The sequence below is a fragment of the Piliocolobus tephrosceles genome, chromosome 2 (genome assembly GCF_002776525.5).
Source record: "Piliocolobus tephrosceles isolate RC106 chromosome 2, ASM277652v3, whole genome shotgun sequence".
NCBI classification, from domain to species: domain Eukaryota; kingdom Metazoa; phylum Chordata; class Mammalia; order Primates; family Cercopithecidae; genus Piliocolobus; species Piliocolobus tephrosceles.
In genome coordinates, this window is record NC_045435.1 from 156180899 (window position 1) to 156200097 (window position 19199).

The window sequence follows — 19199 nt, forward strand, 5'->3', positions numbered from 1 at the left end:
AATAAATAAATAAATAAATAAATAAATAAATAAATAAATAAATAAATGAAACTCTGATACATGCTGCACTGAGATGAACCTTGAAAACATAAGTGAAGCAAGCTAGATACAAAAGGACAAATATTGTAAGATTCCACTTTTATGAAGTATCTAGAATTGTCAAATTTATTGAAACAGAAAGTAGCATAATGACTACCAGAGGTTGGGGTCGGGGAGAAATAGGAGGTAATTGTTTAATGGGTAAAGAGTTTCAGTTTCTGGAGATGGAGGTGAGGGTTATAAAACAATGTGAATGCATGTACTTAATGCCACTAAAATGTACACTTCAAAATGGTTAAAATTGGCTGCGCGCAGTGGCTTATGCCTGTAATCCCAGCACTTTGGGAGGCCGAGGCAGGCGGATCACCTGAGATCAGGAGTTCGAGACCAGCCTGGCCAACGTGGTGAAACCCCGTCTCTACTAAAAAAATACAAAAATTAGCTGGGCGTGGTGGCAGGCACCTTAATCCCAGCTCCTTGGGAGGCAAAGGCAGGAGAATCATTTGAACCCCGGAGACAGAGGTTGCAATGAGTCGAGATGGAGCCATTGCACTCAAGCCTGGGGAACAAGAGCGAGACATCTGATATAGTTTGGCTTACAACATATTTTATTTCATTTAGAAATACTATTGTCTTATTACTTGATTGTAACACAACAAAGGTCATGGAACTATAGTTTTTGCTTTGTAATTTGTTTTGTTTCATTTTGTTTTGTTTTTTTGAGAGTCTTGCTCTGTCACCCAGGCTAGAGTGTAATGGTGCAATCTCAGCTCACTGCAACCTCTGCATCCTAGGTTCAAGCAATTCTCCTGTCTCAGCCTCCCAGGTGGCTGGGATTACAGGCATGCACCACCAAGCCCAGCTAATTTTTGTTTGTTTTGGTAGAGACAAGGTTTCACCATGTTGGCTAGGCTGGTCTCGAACTCCTAACCTCAGGTGATCCACTTGCCTCGGCTTCCCAAAGCGCTGGAATTACAGGTATGAGACACTGTACCTGGCCTGCTTTGTAATTTGATCAATAAGAAATCTTCATAGAGAACCGGCAAGGACTTCTGGAAAAATCATTTTGATTAAAGACATTTAAAGCACAAAAGGAGTAAAACTATGTGTTTAAGTGTCTAAATAAAAGAGAGTTTGGCTCCCTTTAAGGACTTACATAAAAAGAAAATAAATTATAGATCCAGTAAGAAGGTAGCTATAGTATTTCAAGGGAGCTGTTGATTTAAAGATGAGGGCTTATAGACGCACGAAGTCAAAAAGAAACATAACCTGAAGTAACAGTGTAATGATAAGAAATAAACCCGGACTGTCTGGACTCAAATCCCAGCTCCATGACTTACTGGCTACGTGGCCAGGGGAAGTGACTTAACCTTTCTGTGCCTCAGATTTCTCACTTGTAAAATGGAGCTGAGATAGAGAGATGAGCTGCCCATGTGTTGGAGTAGACAATTATACCAGAGATGAGCAAAAATGGAAGCAATAGTCAAGCTTTTGATCATTCAGTACGTGGTATCACCAAGAAGCTAAACTCAGAGAAAGTGCCCAGTTCCTCAGCAAAAGGGTCCTGCAGTTTTTATGGACTCAGGACAGGAAGGAAGAGCATTGAGTACCGAGTCAGAGTGAAGATGAATGTTTTCAAGGTTTCCATCTTCCCCTAGAAAAAAAAATCTCCACAGAAGCACCTGAGGAAGACCTCAAAGGAAGTCTCAACATAAAGAGGTCTCTGAGCAAAGGTCATGGGTTGGGAATGAAAACAGGTGTAAAAAGAGCATGGCCCCCCCAAGCGAGCTGCATCCTGGACAGCCGAGTCCCCTCCAGAGACTGCACTGCACTGGCTGTGCTCTGAGTCTGGGGTGGCAAGGGCGGCTTTCTCCCACGGAGCCTGCCAGGTTAAGCCTTCATAATTGCCTATGGTAAAGTCACGTAGGATTTTTGACCAGGAGCTGAGCACCTCACCAGGGAAAAGAGAAACACAATCCATCCCTCCCTCTACGCATAAGGAATAGGAATTTGGTGGCTAAGTGCCCTTGCAAGGGAGACAGAGTCAACTGAAGCCAGCAGGGCTGTGCATGGTCTAATCAAGTTCTGGCCCTGGGTCCATGGAGTCCTGGTAGCCACTCTCTACTTGTGCGGGTTGAGGTGGGCCTTCCTTGGAAGTCAGGGCTTCATCCAGGACTGGCCTGTTCTCTTTCAGTTAAACGAAGCGGACGCTGTGACGCTGGATGCGGGTTTGGTGTATGACGCTTACCTGGCTCCCAATAACCTGAAGCCTGTGGTGGCAGAGTTCTACGGGTCAAAAGAGGGTAAGTTCTCCCTGGGACCCCAGGAAGGAGTTGTCACCCTTATTCTCTATGCTGAGTCTTGTGTTTTACAGGCAGGTTTTCATCTTTGGAGAGTGAGTAGGGAATGAGGGGCCCCATCAGCCGCCACAGCCACACATCAAGGCCTCCGGGGGCTCGGGGCTGGCTGAGGGCTGGTGCTCCTAAAACTGACCCCTGTGCCAGAGGGATATGCTTACCAGAGAAACACAGCAGGCTGTGTGCAGCTTGACCTACTGCGGTCTAGTGATATGTCTGGGGTCCCTGGAGGCCTCTGGAGCCATAGGTACCACTCACATGGAAGAGGTCACTTTGGAGCACACACTCAGATGCCAGCAGCACTGCAAGTCTTCTGAGATCAACCTGACTGTCCCTGGGCCTGTGCCAGTGGACAGGAAATACTTTGATGGGCCTCTGTTGCCACAGCTCCAGTTTCCTGGTGGCTGGGGTTGGTAGGTGTAGGCAGACACGCCGCAGGGCCAGGGGAGGCAAAGCATTCAGGACATCTGTGCATGTGGCCTTCTTGCCCCTGTTTGCCTGGAGAGGTAACATTACAAACATACCTTCTATGGTCTTCTCTCTCCCCTGCAAGCCTAGGAAGGTTTTCCTGATTCCCTCCTCCTTATCGCCCAGTCCAGTAAAAGCAAGGCCTCTCCACTCCCCTCCCTCCTCAAGAGTCCTGTGGTGATGAGCCATGTTTCCCTGTACCAGGCTGAAGGCCTTCCATTCACACTGTGCCTTTGCAGATCCACAGACTTTCTATTATGCTGTTGCTGTGGTGAAGAGGGATAGTGACTTCCAGATGAACCAACTTCAAGGCAGGAAGTCCTGCCACACGGGCCTGGGCAGGTCCGCTGGATGGAACATCCCCATAGGCTTACTTTACTGTGACTTACCTGAGCCACGTAAACCTCTTGAGAAAGGTAAGCTGGCAGGAGGCTGGGTGCCCTCGAGCAGCTGCCTCTGCTCCAGATGCTCACACAGGCCACACTAGGCAATCACCATCAGCAGACGTGGGATGAACTCAGGTGGGGGAAGGAGGTTAACCAACTTTAAACTGGCGGGTCTGCTGCACCAGCAGCGCTTGGGAGGTGGAGCTGAGATTTTTTTCTGCTCTGAGCTCCCAACACCCCAGCAGAGGCTGTTCTGATGAGTGAGGAAAGGGTGCAAGGCTCGGCAGAGGGTTTCAGTCTAGACGATGGTGGCTCTCTTGTCCACTTCTCTGGATATCTTTCCCGGAGGTTTCTCTGGAGCCCTGTACCTCTCTAGGCAGTTCTATATCTGGGGCATGGATCCCAGAGGGGACCTCTGTCTGAGCTGTTCCGGCCTCTGACAAAGCAGGGAGAGGGTGCACTGAGAAAGACCCAAGGTAGGCCTGGGTTAATGGGAAGCATAGGCCTTCCTCAGGTGGATGGTGGCAAGACAGAGGTCAACTGTTCCTATTAGAAATCCTTGATCTTGATGAGTTAGCATAAGGGCAAGCTGGGACTGCATGTGCTGGTTTGGTTTTAGTCCCCTCTGTTCCCTGATGGGCCTGGGCGGGGTGATGCCTTTGGCTGTGGCCAGCCTCACTCATGCTCTGTGGTCCCTTTCTCTGTGCTGAGCAGCAGTGGCCAATTTCTTCTCGGGCAGCTGTGTCCCCTGTGCGGATGGGACGGACTTCCCCCAGCTGTGTCAACTGTGTCCAGGGTGTGGCTGCTCCACCCTTAATCAATACTTCAGCTACTCAGGAGCCTTCAAGTGAGTGAGATGTCTGCTGCTCCATGGTGGCCAAAGTGCCAAATGTCCTCAGGGTGAGAATTCTTTGCTGGTCCAAAGCCAAGCCCTGCCTGCCTACAGGGGCATCAAGGTGGCCTAATCCCCTCCCAGTGAGTCAGAAGCACAACCTGGGACTCCTAGGTCAAGCCAGCCCATGTTCCCTTTCATCTGACCCTGACAAGCAAGCCCTTTTCCTGGGGGCCCTTCCCCTCTCCCCAGAGACCTCGAGCCTGGTCAGTGTCTCCTCTCAGTGGATCAGGCAGAGCCTGAAAGGACAATCATGCCTGTAGTGTCTGGGCCCACTGTCCAGGGACCGGCCCTCTTCCCTCAATCCCAGCAGTGTCACCTGCTCCGTACACTGCCTATCTCCTGCCCCCATCACTGTCTCTATTGGGGAAGCTGATTTCTTGCTCTCTCTTTTTACCTTGATTATATCCTAAAGTTTTACAACCAGCCAAGGGCACATTTTCACCCTCAGGAGACACTATACCATTATCTTCTATTCCAGAAGTTTAAAAACTCTTTTCACATGAAAATATCTTCAGTTGCATTTTGCTTCTTTGGGTTATTAGGGCTTTTTATCTTGTGTGAGCTCATTTCCCCATCTCAGCACTGCCCTGGAGGTCTGCACACCATGGCGTTGCTTCAGCTACGGGGCTGCACAGAGGCCTTCCCCAGGCTCTAACCTTGTGTGAGTGCTGGACAGTGTGATCAGACTCTCCAGGTGCAGGTGGAGAAGGGCCTGCCCTGCAGGAGCCCTGCTGATGTGTTTCTTTGACCCAGGTGTCTGAAGGATGGTGCTGGGGATGTGGCCTTTGTCAAGCACACGACTATATTTGGTAAGTATGGGACAAGAATCCACCAGGGCCCCTCCAAATAGTGGGTGTTCTTTTTCCGTGTTCCCTTTTTCATGCTCAGTAGTTGGACATGAGCATACTGTATTTCTCCTTTATCATTGCCTGGGTTTCCACCTGTGCAGAGTTAGATACCTACGGGGTCCCCATCTGGATTCCTGGGCCTCTTGCCATCATTCAACCTCTCCACACAGTGCTTCTGCCTCTGGGGTAGTGTTGCCATAACCAAAGACTGGGGGTTGGTCCTGCTAAGGTCAGGCTCATGGTGGAATGAGAAGCAATCACTGCTGCATGGGTATCAGAAGTCTTTACCTGGCTGTGGGGTCTTGAGCAAGTCATTCTTCTGCATATTCTCTGGCCTTCAGTGGTCACTCCAGGCCTCTCACCTCATACTTTCTATGATCAATGGAATTTCAAGGATGGGCACCACAGCCCATGGCTCTCCTGCATTAGGCTTACCTGGGCTTTCCCTCCTCAGAGAACTTGGCAAACAAGGCTGACAGGGACCAGTATGAGCTGCTTTGCCGGGACAACACCCGGAAGCCAGTAGATGAATACAAGGACTGCCACTTGGCCCGGGTCCCTTCTCACACCGTCGTGGCCCGAAGTGTGGGTGGCAAGGAGGACTTGATCTGGGAGCTTCTCAACCAGGCCCAGGTATCCCCACCTGCCATCCTCCCCTCCAGCTTAGTGCTCCCTGCTTGGATTTGGGGGTTTTCCTCCTGGCCATCTTGTCACTCTGGAAGTCTGCATGTTCAGGATACACTGGGAGCCATGCCACATGCCATTAAATTCTCTAAAAGCTGGGACTCCTCACAGAGCAGCAGGGAGTCTGTTGTGGTGCTACCATCTGCTGCCCTTGCCTTTCTGGCTGGTGATATCTGAAGAGGCTCTGAATTGCTCTGTTCCATTCCTTTTTACCTAACCCAGACCTTCAAGGCCCAAAGCTAAACCCCTCCCCAACGAGGCTTTCCATGGCCCTCCCAGAAGGAAATGGTATCTCTCCCCATTCCCCTCAGCCTGGCTGTGAGGGGGCTGCTCGCACAGCAGCTTTACTTCCCAAGAGCTTGTGTTTTGGGTTCAGCCAGCTTCCTCTTGCCCAGCCCTCCCATCTGTCCACTGAGAGTTTGATTGGCACCCACACAGGGCAGCCTGTGGATTTGCCACATTTCTTGTTCTCACCGATGTCTCAACCTGTTCCGGGAGACAGGCACAGAAGCAGGCTCAGGGAAATCGCGGACCCACAAGGGCTACGGGCAGAGAAAGTGGTGGGTGAGCAGGAGCAGGTCCGATTGCCCTCTCTCCTGGCATCTTGAACTTTTTCATGTTGTTTCCTGCAGAGATTTGTTTTAACTTCAGTCCCATTTCTCAGCCTCCTTTCTTCTCTGTTGCCATCCACTATTCTGTTTTTCTATGAACAGGAACATTTTGGTAAAGACAAATCAAAAGAATTCCAGCTATTCAGCTCTCCTCATGGGAAGGACCTGCTATTTAAGGACTCTGCCCATGGGTTTTTAAAAGTCCCCCCAAGGATGGATGCCAAGATGTACCTGGGCTATGAGTATATCACTGCCATCCGGAATCTACGGGAAGGCACATGTGAGTACATGGGAAGAAGCAAGTGACTACAAGCACTTGGGAAACTTGGTGAGCACAGGGGCCAGAGATTGAGTCTTTTTAGGGACCTGCATGCCTCTCCTGATGCTCCTTTTTCTGACCTGTCTGTGAGCCCAGTGTTAGACTGATGCTGAGATTATGAGATGGCCTCGATGTCACCATGGGCTTTAAAGGAAATCCACCTTTAAAATGACTTGAGTTGGTTCCAGTATTTCCTTTGCATCAATCAGAATTGCCTTGCCTACTTTGTGAAGCCAATTAGCTTATCACAGAACAAAATTATTATGTATTCCACATCTCCAGCCAGTCAACATATGCCATAATGAAGAGGCATTTTGAGAGAGGTTGATCCCAGTCCTGAATTTCATTGAGTCACTGTGGTTTTGCTTGACCATTAATTTCTTCAGCAGACATTTATTGAACATCTAGACATATGCTCTGCTAGGTGCTGGACATAGGATGGCATAACAAATATATATTTGATTCTGTTGTTCTGGAAATTTCAAACTGCGGAGAAGATAAATGTTTAATAAATAGTCATGCTATTGAATGATGAATTACAAAATAAGAGATATGCTTAAAAAGGGAAAACTTTGACAACAAAATACCATGGCCCTATGAGAGTGCAAAACAAAGAAAAACAGACCCTGGACTTGGGGTTAAGGCAAGGCTTCCTTGAGGAAGTGACTCTTGAGCTCAGTCTGAAAGATGAGCAGATGTACATTTATTCATCAGACATTTATTATGCTGGCCATGTGTTAGCATTGCCCTAACCCTGAGGATGCCCTGGTGAACAAGACAGGCAGGACCCTTTCTCTCTTGGAGCTTATGTTCGCCTGCAGAAAACCTGACAATAAACAATGAACGTGTAAATAAGAACACCTCCAGTAGTTAAGTGCTATCTGAAAAACAAGAAGGAAAAAAACAGCCAGAGGTCATATGGTACCCAGAGGTTGGAGAGGAAAGTTGGCTTCTCGGAAGACATAAAAAACTAAATCTAAATGAGAAGTCACCCAAGAGATTGTGCATTGACTCTGCTTTCTAAGGTGATTAATTCCTTGAATGGGACTGTTTATTACTGCAAATCCCAGCATTTGCATGAAGACAGTGAGCAGTGCTGATACACACCAGGCAACAGCTAGGGCCACTTCTGATCTCTGGTTCTTTTTTTTATGCCATAGGCCCAGAAACCCCAACAGATGAATGCAAGCCTGTGAAGTGGTGTGCGCTGAGCCACCACGAGAGGCTCAAGTGTGATGAGTGGAGCGTTAACACTGAAGGGAAAATAGAGTGTGAATCAGCAGAGACCACCGAGGACTGCATCGCCAAGATCATGGTATGTCACTCCAGCCTTCCTAGGGCAGCGTCCCTGTCATTGCTGCCTGCTGACCCCCAAGACTGAGCTAGTGAGTGTTCCTGGGAATGATGCAAAAACCTGGCTCCCAGGAACCTTGCCCTGACTATGTGAGCACAGTCCCACTGGAGGTTCAGAATCTTTGAGTTTGTGGATCTGAAGGATGCTCACAGGGCTCAGTTTCCTCCTTGTATGAGTGTATGGTGAAAGGGCAGGCTGAGCGGTGCCTGCTTAGGGAGGCTGGACCGTGGTGTGGGTGTCCTGAGACCAGTGGTGTGCCATGATCACTGTGGTAAGATCCTAAGTAACTGGTAGGATCCAAGCAGGTACAAATTTGCTTTGTTGATCAAACGAGTATCCTAGCCAGGCATGGTGGCATGCACCTGTAGTCCCAGCTACTTGGGAGGCTGAGGCAGGAGGATTGCTTGAGCCCAGGAGTTCAAGGCTAGCAACTTAGCAGAACCTTGTCTCTAAAAACGTTTGTTGTTATTGTTTTTTAAGAAAGTGTATTCCATGTTGGCTTACAGAGAATTTTTTAAATCCTGAATAATATTAAGAAGAAATGAAAAGTACTTATAATCATGCAATTCAGAGAAAATTCTCTTATTGGGATCATTTCATATAGGTTGCTTGCTACCTTTTACTAACCTCACAGTATCTAGTAAGCTTTTCCCATGTCATAAATCATTCTTGTAAAACCTAATCTGGAGCTTCTGTGTTAGTGCATACATCGAGATGGGGGAGGGTGGTTTGCCCAGAGAGAACATGAAGTGCCAAGCTCCACTCCCCCTCCTCCCCACATTTCTTGCCCTCTGTGTCTCTTCCATTTGGCTATTCTTGAGTTGGATCCTTTATAATAAATCAGCAAATATATTGAAACAAAGATGCATCTTATAAAGTCACTAGTACCTCTTGCCATTGTCAACTGATTTTTGCTGAAATATGTTAATTCTACTTTTTGAGCACTTACGAATAACCATGTATCTTCAGAACTATCTACCATGAAGCAAAAAGGGACCATCAGCCTCATTCTTTTATATTTCATACAATTTGTAAGTATCATGTTATACTATTTTAACATACATTCCATTTTAGTTTTGTCTGAGTCAACACAAGAAAAACCAAACTAAGTTAAAGCAAAGCCTACAAATTCAAAACCTGAGTCTATACAAATCTGTTAGCAGTTTGAGTGGTTGGGCTTCAATATTATACTCTGGATGTGAGACAATAGATAAAGTTTTTACGTCTGTAAAAAAAGGAACAACAAAAGACTCTTGGGAACATGTGGAATCTTAAACGAAGATGATGAAGTACAACCCAATGGAAACATATTTTAAAAGGTTCTTCTTGGACATCATAATTTGCTCTCCTATGAAGATATCGTTTGAGCCTTTAACATTGGAAATAGCTTACAGATGTTGGGGCAAAAATCAAAGACCAACATTGCCATGTTCTGTGAGACCACGTCCAAGTGGATGATTGCTGGACAGGTATGTTTCATGCATAACATTTAGTTCATAAAATTATATACTACTTTAGGAGGTCCAGGGTCTCTGGATTAATGAAACAGAAGTAACCAATATCATTGCTAGTAAAGAATTATTGGAAACAAAGTTGAAAGACATAGTTTATTTGGTCCCACACCTGTGACACATCATCACTGTCAATGGAAAGCCACTGACCTGTCCCAATTTCCCAAGGTTGTTATTATGACACCATGGCTGCAGTAGAAAGCGAAGGTGAATGTGGAAAACAGATCCCAGAGTGACCAGTGCCCTCAGTTACTGCAGTAATCATGTTCATGAGTAGACACACAGGACTTCCAAAGGGAGTCATGATCTGGCATAGAAACATCATTACTGGTATTACTGGGATGGCGGAAAGGATTCCCAGACTGGAAGAGGAAGATGACTACACTGGATATTTGCCTCTGGTCCATGTTCTAGAATTAAGTGTTGAGCTTCTTTGTTTTTCTCATGGATGCCTGCTTGGCTACTCTTCACCCCAGACTTTAGTGGATCAGTCTTATAAAGTAAAAAATGGGCTGGACACTGTGGCATGCAGTTGTAGTACCAGCTACTCAGGAGGCTGAGGTAGGAGGATTGCTTGAGCTCAGGAGTTTCAGTCCAGCCTGGGAAACATAGTGAGACACCATCTCAAAAAAATAAAAAATAAAAAATAAAAAAACCGGAAGCAAAGGGTCTCTACTTCCTTCCAGGTTGAAACCAACACTGATGGCAGCTGTTCTGGAAATCATGGATCAGATCTACCAAAATGTCATGAATAAAGTGCATGAAATGAGTAGTCTTCAACACAATCTGTTTATTCTGGCCTATAATTATAAAATGGAACACATTTCAAAAGAGCAGAGTACTGGATTGTGTGGCAGCTTTGTTTTCTGGAAATTGTGAAAATATTCAGCTTTGCTAGGTGGAAATATTCAGTTTTTATTGTACGAAAGTGCTCCACCTTCTGCAACACGCAGCAAGTTCATGAGTATGTTTTTGTTGTGGTCAGAGATACAGACTCACTGAACCTGCAGGGGCTGGAACAATTACACATGTGTGGATTACAATACTGGCAGAAGTGGGAGTCCCATTAGTTTGCTGTGAAATTAAAGAACTAGGAGGAAGGTGGATACTTTAATACTGAAAAACCACATCCCAGAGGTGGAATTCTTATCGGTGGCTAAAATGTGACAATGGGATGCTACAGAAATGAAGCAGAAACAAAAGCTGATTTCTTTGAAGATGGAAATGGGCAGAAGTGGTTATGTCCTGGAGATACTGGAGAGTTTGATGGTTGTTTACAGATGATTGATCATAAAAAGGACCTTGTAAAACTACAGGCAGGAGACTGTGTTTCCCTTGGGAAAGCACAGCCAACTCTGAAGAATCTCCCAGTAATAGATGACATCTGTGCATTTGCAAACAGTTAATCCTTCTTATGTCATTGGATTTGTTATGCCAAATCAAAAGGAACAGAACTAATTTGAAAGAAAGGACTTACAGGAACTTGGAAGGAGCTGTTTAACAGTTGTGAAACAGAAGATGAGGTGCAGTAGTCCCTCTTTATGTGAGGTTTCGCTTTCTTGGGTTATACCTCCAGTCAACTGTGGTCCAAAAATGTTAAGATATTTTGAGAGAGCGAGCGAGCACATTAATATAACTTTTATTATAGTATGTTATAATTGTTCTGTTTTACTATTGTTGTTAATCTCTTACTGTGCCTAATTTATAAACTTTATCATAGGCTTGTATGTATAGGATTTCAGGTTCCAAGACTGGGGGTCTTGGAACATATCTCTTGAGGATAAGAGGGGACTACCATACTTAAAGTACTTTCTGAAGCTGCTATTTGAGCATGTCTGAAAAAGTTTGAAAATCCATTAAAAATTGGTTTGAGCCCTGACCCATGGATCCTGAAACTGGTCTGGTGACAGGTGCCTTCAAGCTAAAACACAAAGAGTTTAATACACATTACCAGGCAGACTCTGAGCGAATGTGTGGAAGAAATGATTTTTCTCTTTTGGCATCAGTTTGCTACAGTGAGCTCAAATCAAATAGGAAATTATTTGAAATGCATGTTTCAAACCGTGAGGCAAACTCCATTCCTCATATTCAACCTAGACTTTTACTTCTTAAGACATCACCATCTTCAATGGACAGGATTAGTAAAATAGTAGGAGAGCAAACTTGTGTCTGTCTCTTTTTTCCTTTTCCCTCCTACAACTACCTTTACCACCTGTGACTGTATTGTCAGTATAAGGAGTTTTCTGAATCATATTGAGGAAGCAGATTTCTAAAACCTCATGTTTCTAAACATGACTTATATGTTCGGTTTATGACTTTTTAAAGTTTGGATGTGTAGAGGGAGATATTGAAAGTATATAAAGTGGCCGTTGGGGGTGCTTTTTAACTTACAGTATTAAAAAAATGCAAGGCTGTTGATGTGAAATTACACACATTACAAATGCTTATGAATCAAATCATTATTGAAGATAATATTTGCTGATGTGTAATAATTATCTTGCATAAATTGAGAGAAATAACTATAGCCAACTTATGTTTTAAAGAAAAAAAAGATGATATTTTAAAGTTGATATCTGTTCCATAGTATGGATGTGCTTCCATTTATTTAGCTATTCTCTGTCATTGAGGACTTAGTTTAATTTTTTTTTTTTTTTGCTATTATAAATCACACCTGTTATTTTTGCCCACTTACACATTTTGTCTAAATAGTTGCCCACCAGTCTGATTGTTCTTTTATGGTTTATTACTAGAAAGTATATTGCCAGGTCAAAGGAAAATCTTACAAACCTTATTGAATCTAAGCATCTCTGAAATTTGGGACTTATTACAGCTGAGATTTAGATCATTTGAAAATATTTGACTCATTCATTAAACACGTTGTATGCACCAAACACGGAAATAGCACTCAGCCAAGGAGGCTTACATTAGAGGCTAGAGCCCCCTTCAGAAGGTGCTGTGTGCCACTGCCACAGCCACAGCCACGAGTCCCTGACTCCACTCATCCATCTGCACATGAGAATTCTTGGTGTCAGAAATGTGTTGTAGGAGTGTCTCTGGGACAGTGTGTCCTATGAGAGGGCAAGAAGACTGAATGTGGGTCTTTGCTCTTGAACTAGGCACCTGGAGTTGATGATCAGTTCATGATGGTTGGGTGAAAAATGAGAGTACATTTGATTTTCTCTGCTGAGTGTGCCTGGTTGATCCTTTGGGGATTCAGTATCAGCACCTGCTGTCTCCCTGGCACTCATGTGCTGGTAAGGCTGCTTCAAGGAAACAGCTGGAAAGGTGGGTGGCACAGGAAACAGCCTCTTTTCATCTGCTGTGATTTGCTGTGTCTTTGCAGAATGGAGAAGCTGATGCTATGAGCTTGGATGGAGGGTTTGTCTACGTAGCGGGCATGTGTGGTCTGGTGCCTGTCTTGGCAGAAAACTACAACAGTAAGTGGTGGGGAGCACCTCTCTGTGTTTTCTTCCCTCTGGGCCATGGAGAGAGGAGATGGAAAAATCACAGCCTGATTCATACCACAGCTGCCACAAAGCTTTTCCTCTCTGAGCACCTCCTACTTTGCAAGCTCTGGGCTCCTTCATCTCAAATCCCCATAGTTATCTTGAAGGTTGGGAGTTATAGTACATTCCTGAAAGGGGAAATGAAAGTTCTGCACTGGGAAGTCCTCACTAAAGACTACCCCATTGCAAAGGACAGCTGGGATTTCTGGCAGTCTTCCAGGTTCCAAAACTCACACTTCTCTCAATGCCCAGTTGCTAGGATCTAAATATAGTTGGCTAGCACTCCTCTGTGGGCTCAATGCAGACAGAGCAGGAAACTTGACATTCACAGTTTGTGGATAAATTCCAGAGGCCAGGAGGTGAAAGGGACTTGCATGAGCCAGAGAGTCTAGACTTGTTGGGAATTGGTAACATGCATAGTTTTCTCTGACTTTCTTTATTCTTAGCTACAGTATAAAAAAAGGCATGGTTTCCCAATCTATACATAAGGGTTTAACGCCTTTTTCATTTTCTTTTCTCCAGCACCTCTCTCTCGTTGTGAGGATACAGCAGAGGAAGGTGAGTTGGAATTGATAACCTCTGGAGTTAAAAGATAAATTCCCATTGTTTTGGGGAATTGGCTAGATTTAAAATTCAAGTATATAAGGCACTGTAAGAGACCAATTTTTACAATGTGAGCAAATCATGGAAGGACAGTTATTGATAATGATGATTATCCCTTTACACTTGCCATGGCTTGCACATGGGATTTTTTGTTTAATGTTATAAGGTAGGTTTTGGCATCATGTAAGGATACACAAGTGGACCCTAGGCTCAGGGAGTTTACAGACAGATCATCTAGGATTATATATCTAGGAAGGGAAATCCAGGTCTTTCCCACTGATCCTCAACTTACATGACATGAGGCCTGCACATTTTCAGATAAGAGTGAGCACCAACTAAGGAACTTTGCTTATTTGTTGCTTATAGGGCTCAGTAGAGAGCTTCACACAGTCAGATATCAAGGAACATAAAATTATCTGACCTTCCAGCCAGGGCTGGGTCCAGGAACCCAGGCAAACCTGGCTGTCACCCAGGGCTCTGGCTAAGGGTACATATGAAGAAACAGAACAGGAGCAAGTCAGGAAGTCTTACACCAAGGCGAGCACTGCCGCCCTATGCTCAGGCCCCTACAGGTCACATTCCAGACAGCCATTACTGTACAAGTCTGTCCTTGCCACTTCCACTCATTACAACCTCCCAGCCTCTCCCCATCACTTGGGGAGCTAAGCCCTTCAGCAGATATAGAAAAAGCCATTCTTATCCCATGGATAATAAAGATTCTGTTTTGTAATCTGAATTAATTAAATTGGCAAACCGAAATCGTAGGTTAATATTCTATTTCCCATTTTAAGGACCAGTATATATTTGCTGCTGAAAATGGCAGCTGACTTGATACTGACATTTTCCATTTTGCATATTTATTTTGGTATAAAACTATATTCTTATCAGAAAATGTTTGGCCCAATTTTTCTCTTTTGCTTATTGATCTTTTACTACTATATCTCGACATACGTTAATTTATGAAAGTTTGTGGTTACATTAGCTGTTTCAGTATCCATTCCTCTGATAGGACACATTGGAGGGTGAATTGCTGGTTTACAACTTCAGTGACTTTATGCATTTAGGGAAGGGTTAAGCACCCAGCCATTGCTCTGATGATGATGTTTTCACAATATTTTGTTTTTAAAGTTCAAATGAATCTCCTCCTGACAAAGTTCCTTGTACTTCCCCTCAGTCAGTTACCAGGAAGATCCTCTCAAGACACAATGACTGATTGAAGATATCTTTGCTTCCCTAGAGAAACTGATTGGAAGCAGACACTCTGGAAGCCCCGAGATGTTAATACAACCTTTTCTGGTGTCTTGCTTGCAGGGTATTTTGCTGTAGCAGTGGTGAAATCATCTTCTGACGTCACCTGGGACAATCTGAAAGGCAAAAAGTCCTGCCACACGGCAGTTGGCAGAACCGCTGGCTGGAACATCCCCATGGGCCTGCTCTACAGTAAGATCAACCATTGCAGATTTGGTGAGTGAATATTGGGAAGGAGGGCTGCTGAGGGCTGTGCCAGAAAGCAGGGTCCTGCCTTAGGGAAGAGGAGTGTGGCATAAGATGCTGTGGGCTCTGGTTCTAGAGAAGTAGAATTTGGTCAAAGAACAGTAGAATTTGCTGTCCTCAAGGACATAGCAACAAGGGCTGGGAGGGCTGGAAGTGGGTTGCTGAGTTGGGACAGTTCATTTCAGTTGCACATAATGGCATGAGTAAATATACATTTACCTCCCATGGGAAAGACCAGAGGTGAGCAGTGCATGGCTGGTATGGTCATGAGAAACCCAGGCTCCTTCGTACTTTCTGCTCCTCCATTCTGAGCATGAGACTTCCATTTTCAAGGTCACCTCATGGTTGCCATCACATCCATGATCCAAGCAGCCCCAATCACCAAGGGGTTACAGCAAATGGAAGTTTATGCCACCTTTTTAAAGGAGCTCTCTAGGAAGTCTAACCAGTTATTTCAGCAAACTTCTCATTGCCCAGAACTCAGGTACATGACCATACCTAGCTGCAAAAAAGAAATGTAATCTTTCATCTGAGAATGTCCCTACCCCAGATAAAACCAGATTTTTGTTACAAAGTACAAGGAGAAACAGATATTGGGTAGACAGGTAGCAATTCTTGCCACAAGGTTTTGTAGGGTGTGTGAGTGTGGGTGATCCTGGGTCTCTTGATGGTGTTGGCAATCTCACCAAGTCCCTGCCCAGCTCCTAGAACACTTCTAAGCAGTAGAAATCACCTTATTTTCTATGTCCTCTGAATATCACCAAGTATGAGCTTATTTCTACCCCACTTAAACTTTTAAGTGTAAGTTCTCCCACAGACAGATGTTTTCCAGTGGTTCTGATTTATGTTAGCTTCCTAAGTACTTTGTCCCTGCCACCTCCAAATTTGGGCAACTCTTTGAAAAAACAAAGGCCTCTAAATCGGTTATTAACCCAGAAAACCCCGTGGGTTCGGGGAAATGGTGATGAGAGTATGTCTCTGTACCAGGGTGCTTTGCGACACCACTTAGACATGAAGCAAAGCGCAGCCAGGGTGACATTCAGAAAACTCAGGATCCCCACTGACAAAGACACTACCTCTGCTCTCCTGAACCTCCTAGCACTTTTATGGCCACAAGAGAGCAGCTGAGCTGCAACGAAAGTTCCCCATCCCTTTCCTGAGGTTGGAGATGTAGCAAAGGCTCTTCTAATGAATGGCAGGGAATGGGAACATCTGAAAACAGGTGGCACATGCTCAGGAAGCAAGACCTTCCGTCTTCATCCTTTTTCTGTTCCCTTTCATGACATTTTTCATTTTTTCTTTCTTTGGCATAGTGATGACATCATTATTGTGCTCAAATAAATCCCCTCTGCCCTAAATTGTAATGGTCATTAACTCCTTTTCCCAATCTCAACAGGTTCCCCTTTAAAGCCTATAGCCTGGCAAGTCCTGGGTTGGTGGTGGCTGGTCACAGAATTAATGAATATGTTCTACTTATTCTGGGCCATGCAGCCCTGTTATGTCTTAGATAAAAGCTGCTTGCATTGACTCAGGAAAAGCTGACTTCCTCTTGTCCTTCTGCGCAGATGAATTTTTCAGTGAAGGTTGTGCCCCTGGGTCTGAGAAAAACTCCAGTCTCTGTAGGCTGTGTATGGGCACAGAGCCAAACCTGTGTGAGCCCAACAACAAAGAGGGATACTACGGCTACACAGGGGCTTTCAGGTGAGTCTTTTAACCCTGACACAAACAGAATAACATACAAGCCTTGGCCAGATTTCTTTTAGGAACGAAGGTAAGATTCTTAGGTTCCTATTCCGTTAGTGTTGTATGTATTAAGAGAGTAGATTTCACAACCAGGTGTAAAGCCACATGGGGCGGGGCAGCCAGACTCCCCCAGGATGCTGACATGGCTGTCAAAGACAGCAGAGACTTGTGTTTGGTACAGTTTAGCGGTTTTCAACTGGTAATGATTTGACCCCTAAGGGACATTTGGCAATGTTTGCAGATTTTTTTTTTATTGTGACAATGTTGGGGTGGGGGAGGAAGTGCTACTAGCATCTAACACATAGAAGCCACTAAACATCCAACAATGCACAGGCTAGCACGGTACAACAAAGAATTATCCAGCACCAAGTGTCACTAGTGCCTTGGCAATGATACCCTACTGTAGTTGAATAAACACTGAGGAGAGTTTTTCCATGCACCTCTGGATAATCTAGAACAATACTCATCTGGAAATACAGAACAGTACATGATTCCTAAATTTCTAACTACAGTTGTACTTTATGGAGTGCCTATCATTCATTTTCATAGAGACACCTGTGTACCTTGCTATTTTTTTTTTCTCTTTTTTTTTTTTTGGAGACAAGTTCTCTCTCTGTTGCCCAGGCTGGAGTGTAGTAGCACACTCATGGTTCACTGCAGCCTCAACCTGCTGAGCTCAAGCGATCCTCCCACCTCAGTCTCCCTAGTAGTTGGGATTACAGGCATGCACCACCACACCCAGCTAATTTTTGTATTTTTTTGTAGAGACAGGGTTTTGCCATGTTGCCTAGGCTGGTCTTAAACTTATGAGCTCAAGTAATCCTCCTGTATTGGCCTCCCAAAGTGCTGGCACTCACAGGCGTGGGCCACGTCTGGCCCTACCTTATTACTTTCTAACTATCCATTCTGCTTTAGGCCTTCTGTTATCTGATGGTTCATGAATCCACAAACTGCACAATGATGGTGGTATTATAACTGAGCTTCCCAGTAGTGATGTAAAAAACAAAGGTCATTCCTATTTTCCAGTTAGAGCCACTTTGTAAAGTTACATTAAGTACAATTCACATTCCCCAAGTTTCTAATTTCACAAAGTAGAGCGTGTTGTTTTCACAAAGATTGAAGAGTTTGGGGGACTTATAATAGAGTTCCCCTTTGCATTTTTATACCTTGTCTTTTTCTGGTGGTAACATATGTTTGAGAATTATAGGTCATGAGAAAGGCTCAAATAACATGTATGTATAAACATGCTTAAAATAAACGCGTATAAAGGCTTCTTTTTCTAAACATGTCTTATAAAACTTAGCTATGAAGTAAAACATACCAGACTGATAAAAAGACTCCAAACTCCATAGAAAATAAAATTAAATCAATATGTGGCACAATAGGTACCCTGTCTTCTCAGCTAGCTACCCCCAAAACTCTTGAACCGATGCAGGAAGAGGCAGGTTCTTTTCCTTAAAGCAAGGGGATTAAAGTACATGGAGAGCAGGGTTGGGTCCATTGTCCAAAGGTCCAACCCACCTGGCTCATCGAGGAGGGCCTTGTGTAGACTTTGAAGTACACACTAGTTCATCATCTGTGTGGTATGCTTTTTCAAAGGACTGGAAGACAGTCAAAATTAAAATTAGAACCCTACTAACCAGAGTTTATTTTGTTATTATTTCTTTTCTGAAACTTCTTGGGGATTTGTAGCTCAGAGCTGTGTTAACAGCTCCCAATACCACACCAAGGGATATGTGGTCTGGGAGTTAGTAGAATCAGGTGCCTTTATGCCAGGTTTTGCCATATTCTCTGCATCTTTCAAAAACAAAAACAAAAAACCCCACAACATAGCAAATGCTCCATAAATGTTAAAATTCTTTTTCAAAGGAATGAAGGACAGCACAAATTGCAATTTGTGATGGAGTTTCAGTCTCTCACAAATGTTGCCTAGACATTTGCCTTGTACAAGAACCTGAAGGAACTGAGTTTTTCATTCATATGCTGGGGGAGGCATCACCTCACTGAAAATCAATTCCCTACTATCCTTGTTGATGTCAGGGAAATGATGTCATCTCTCAGAGAAACTGTACAAAAAATTAAGATTTAGTATGTGGAACTGAGATTGTATAAGTACAATCAATTCAAAGTGTTTTGTTTTTGTTCTCTTTATTCCTTACATTACTTACTGTTAGAATGGAAGTTATAATTGCTGTTTTCAGATGGCTGTCCTGAATCTATAAGGTAGCCCCTTGAATGACAGATAAGGTACTCTGACCGCCTCCTTTTTCTCTCCCACTCTCTGAACCTCTGCAGGTGTCTGGTTGAGAAGGGAGATGTGGCCTTTGTGAAACATCAGACTGTCCAACAGAACACTGAGGGTACGTGCACCTGCTCCTCTG

General features: G+C 44.4%; 1 protein-coding gene and 1 pseudogene across 1 annotated transcript in view; both read left to right on the forward strand.

Moving 5' to 3' along the window:
* The window catches only part of TF (transferrin), a 30267-nt gene that overhangs the window by 2898 nt on the left and 8170 nt on the right, over window positions 1-19199 (forward strand). Inside the window, exons 2-13 of the mRNA XM_023207451.1 lie at window positions 2234-2342; window positions 3104-3280; window positions 3965-4097; window positions 4899-4954; window positions 5448-5626; window positions 6391-6568; window positions 7768-7922; window positions 12816-12909; window positions 13501-13536; window positions 14893-15045; window positions 16641-16776; window positions 19114-19178. Of these exons, the coding sequence (XP_023063219.1) occupies window positions 2234-2342; window positions 3104-3280; window positions 3965-4097; window positions 4899-4954; window positions 5448-5626; window positions 6391-6568; window positions 7768-7922; window positions 12816-12909; window positions 13501-13536; window positions 14893-15045; window positions 16641-16776; window positions 19114-19178 (1471 nt within the window). The remainder of the gene's footprint in view (window positions 1-2233; window positions 2343-3103; window positions 3281-3964; window positions 4098-4898; window positions 4955-5447; window positions 5627-6390; window positions 6569-7767; window positions 7923-12815; window positions 12910-13500; window positions 13537-14892; window positions 15046-16640; window positions 16777-19113; window positions 19179-19199) is intronic.
* LOC111539538 lies at window positions 8918-11690 on the forward strand (annotated as a pseudogene).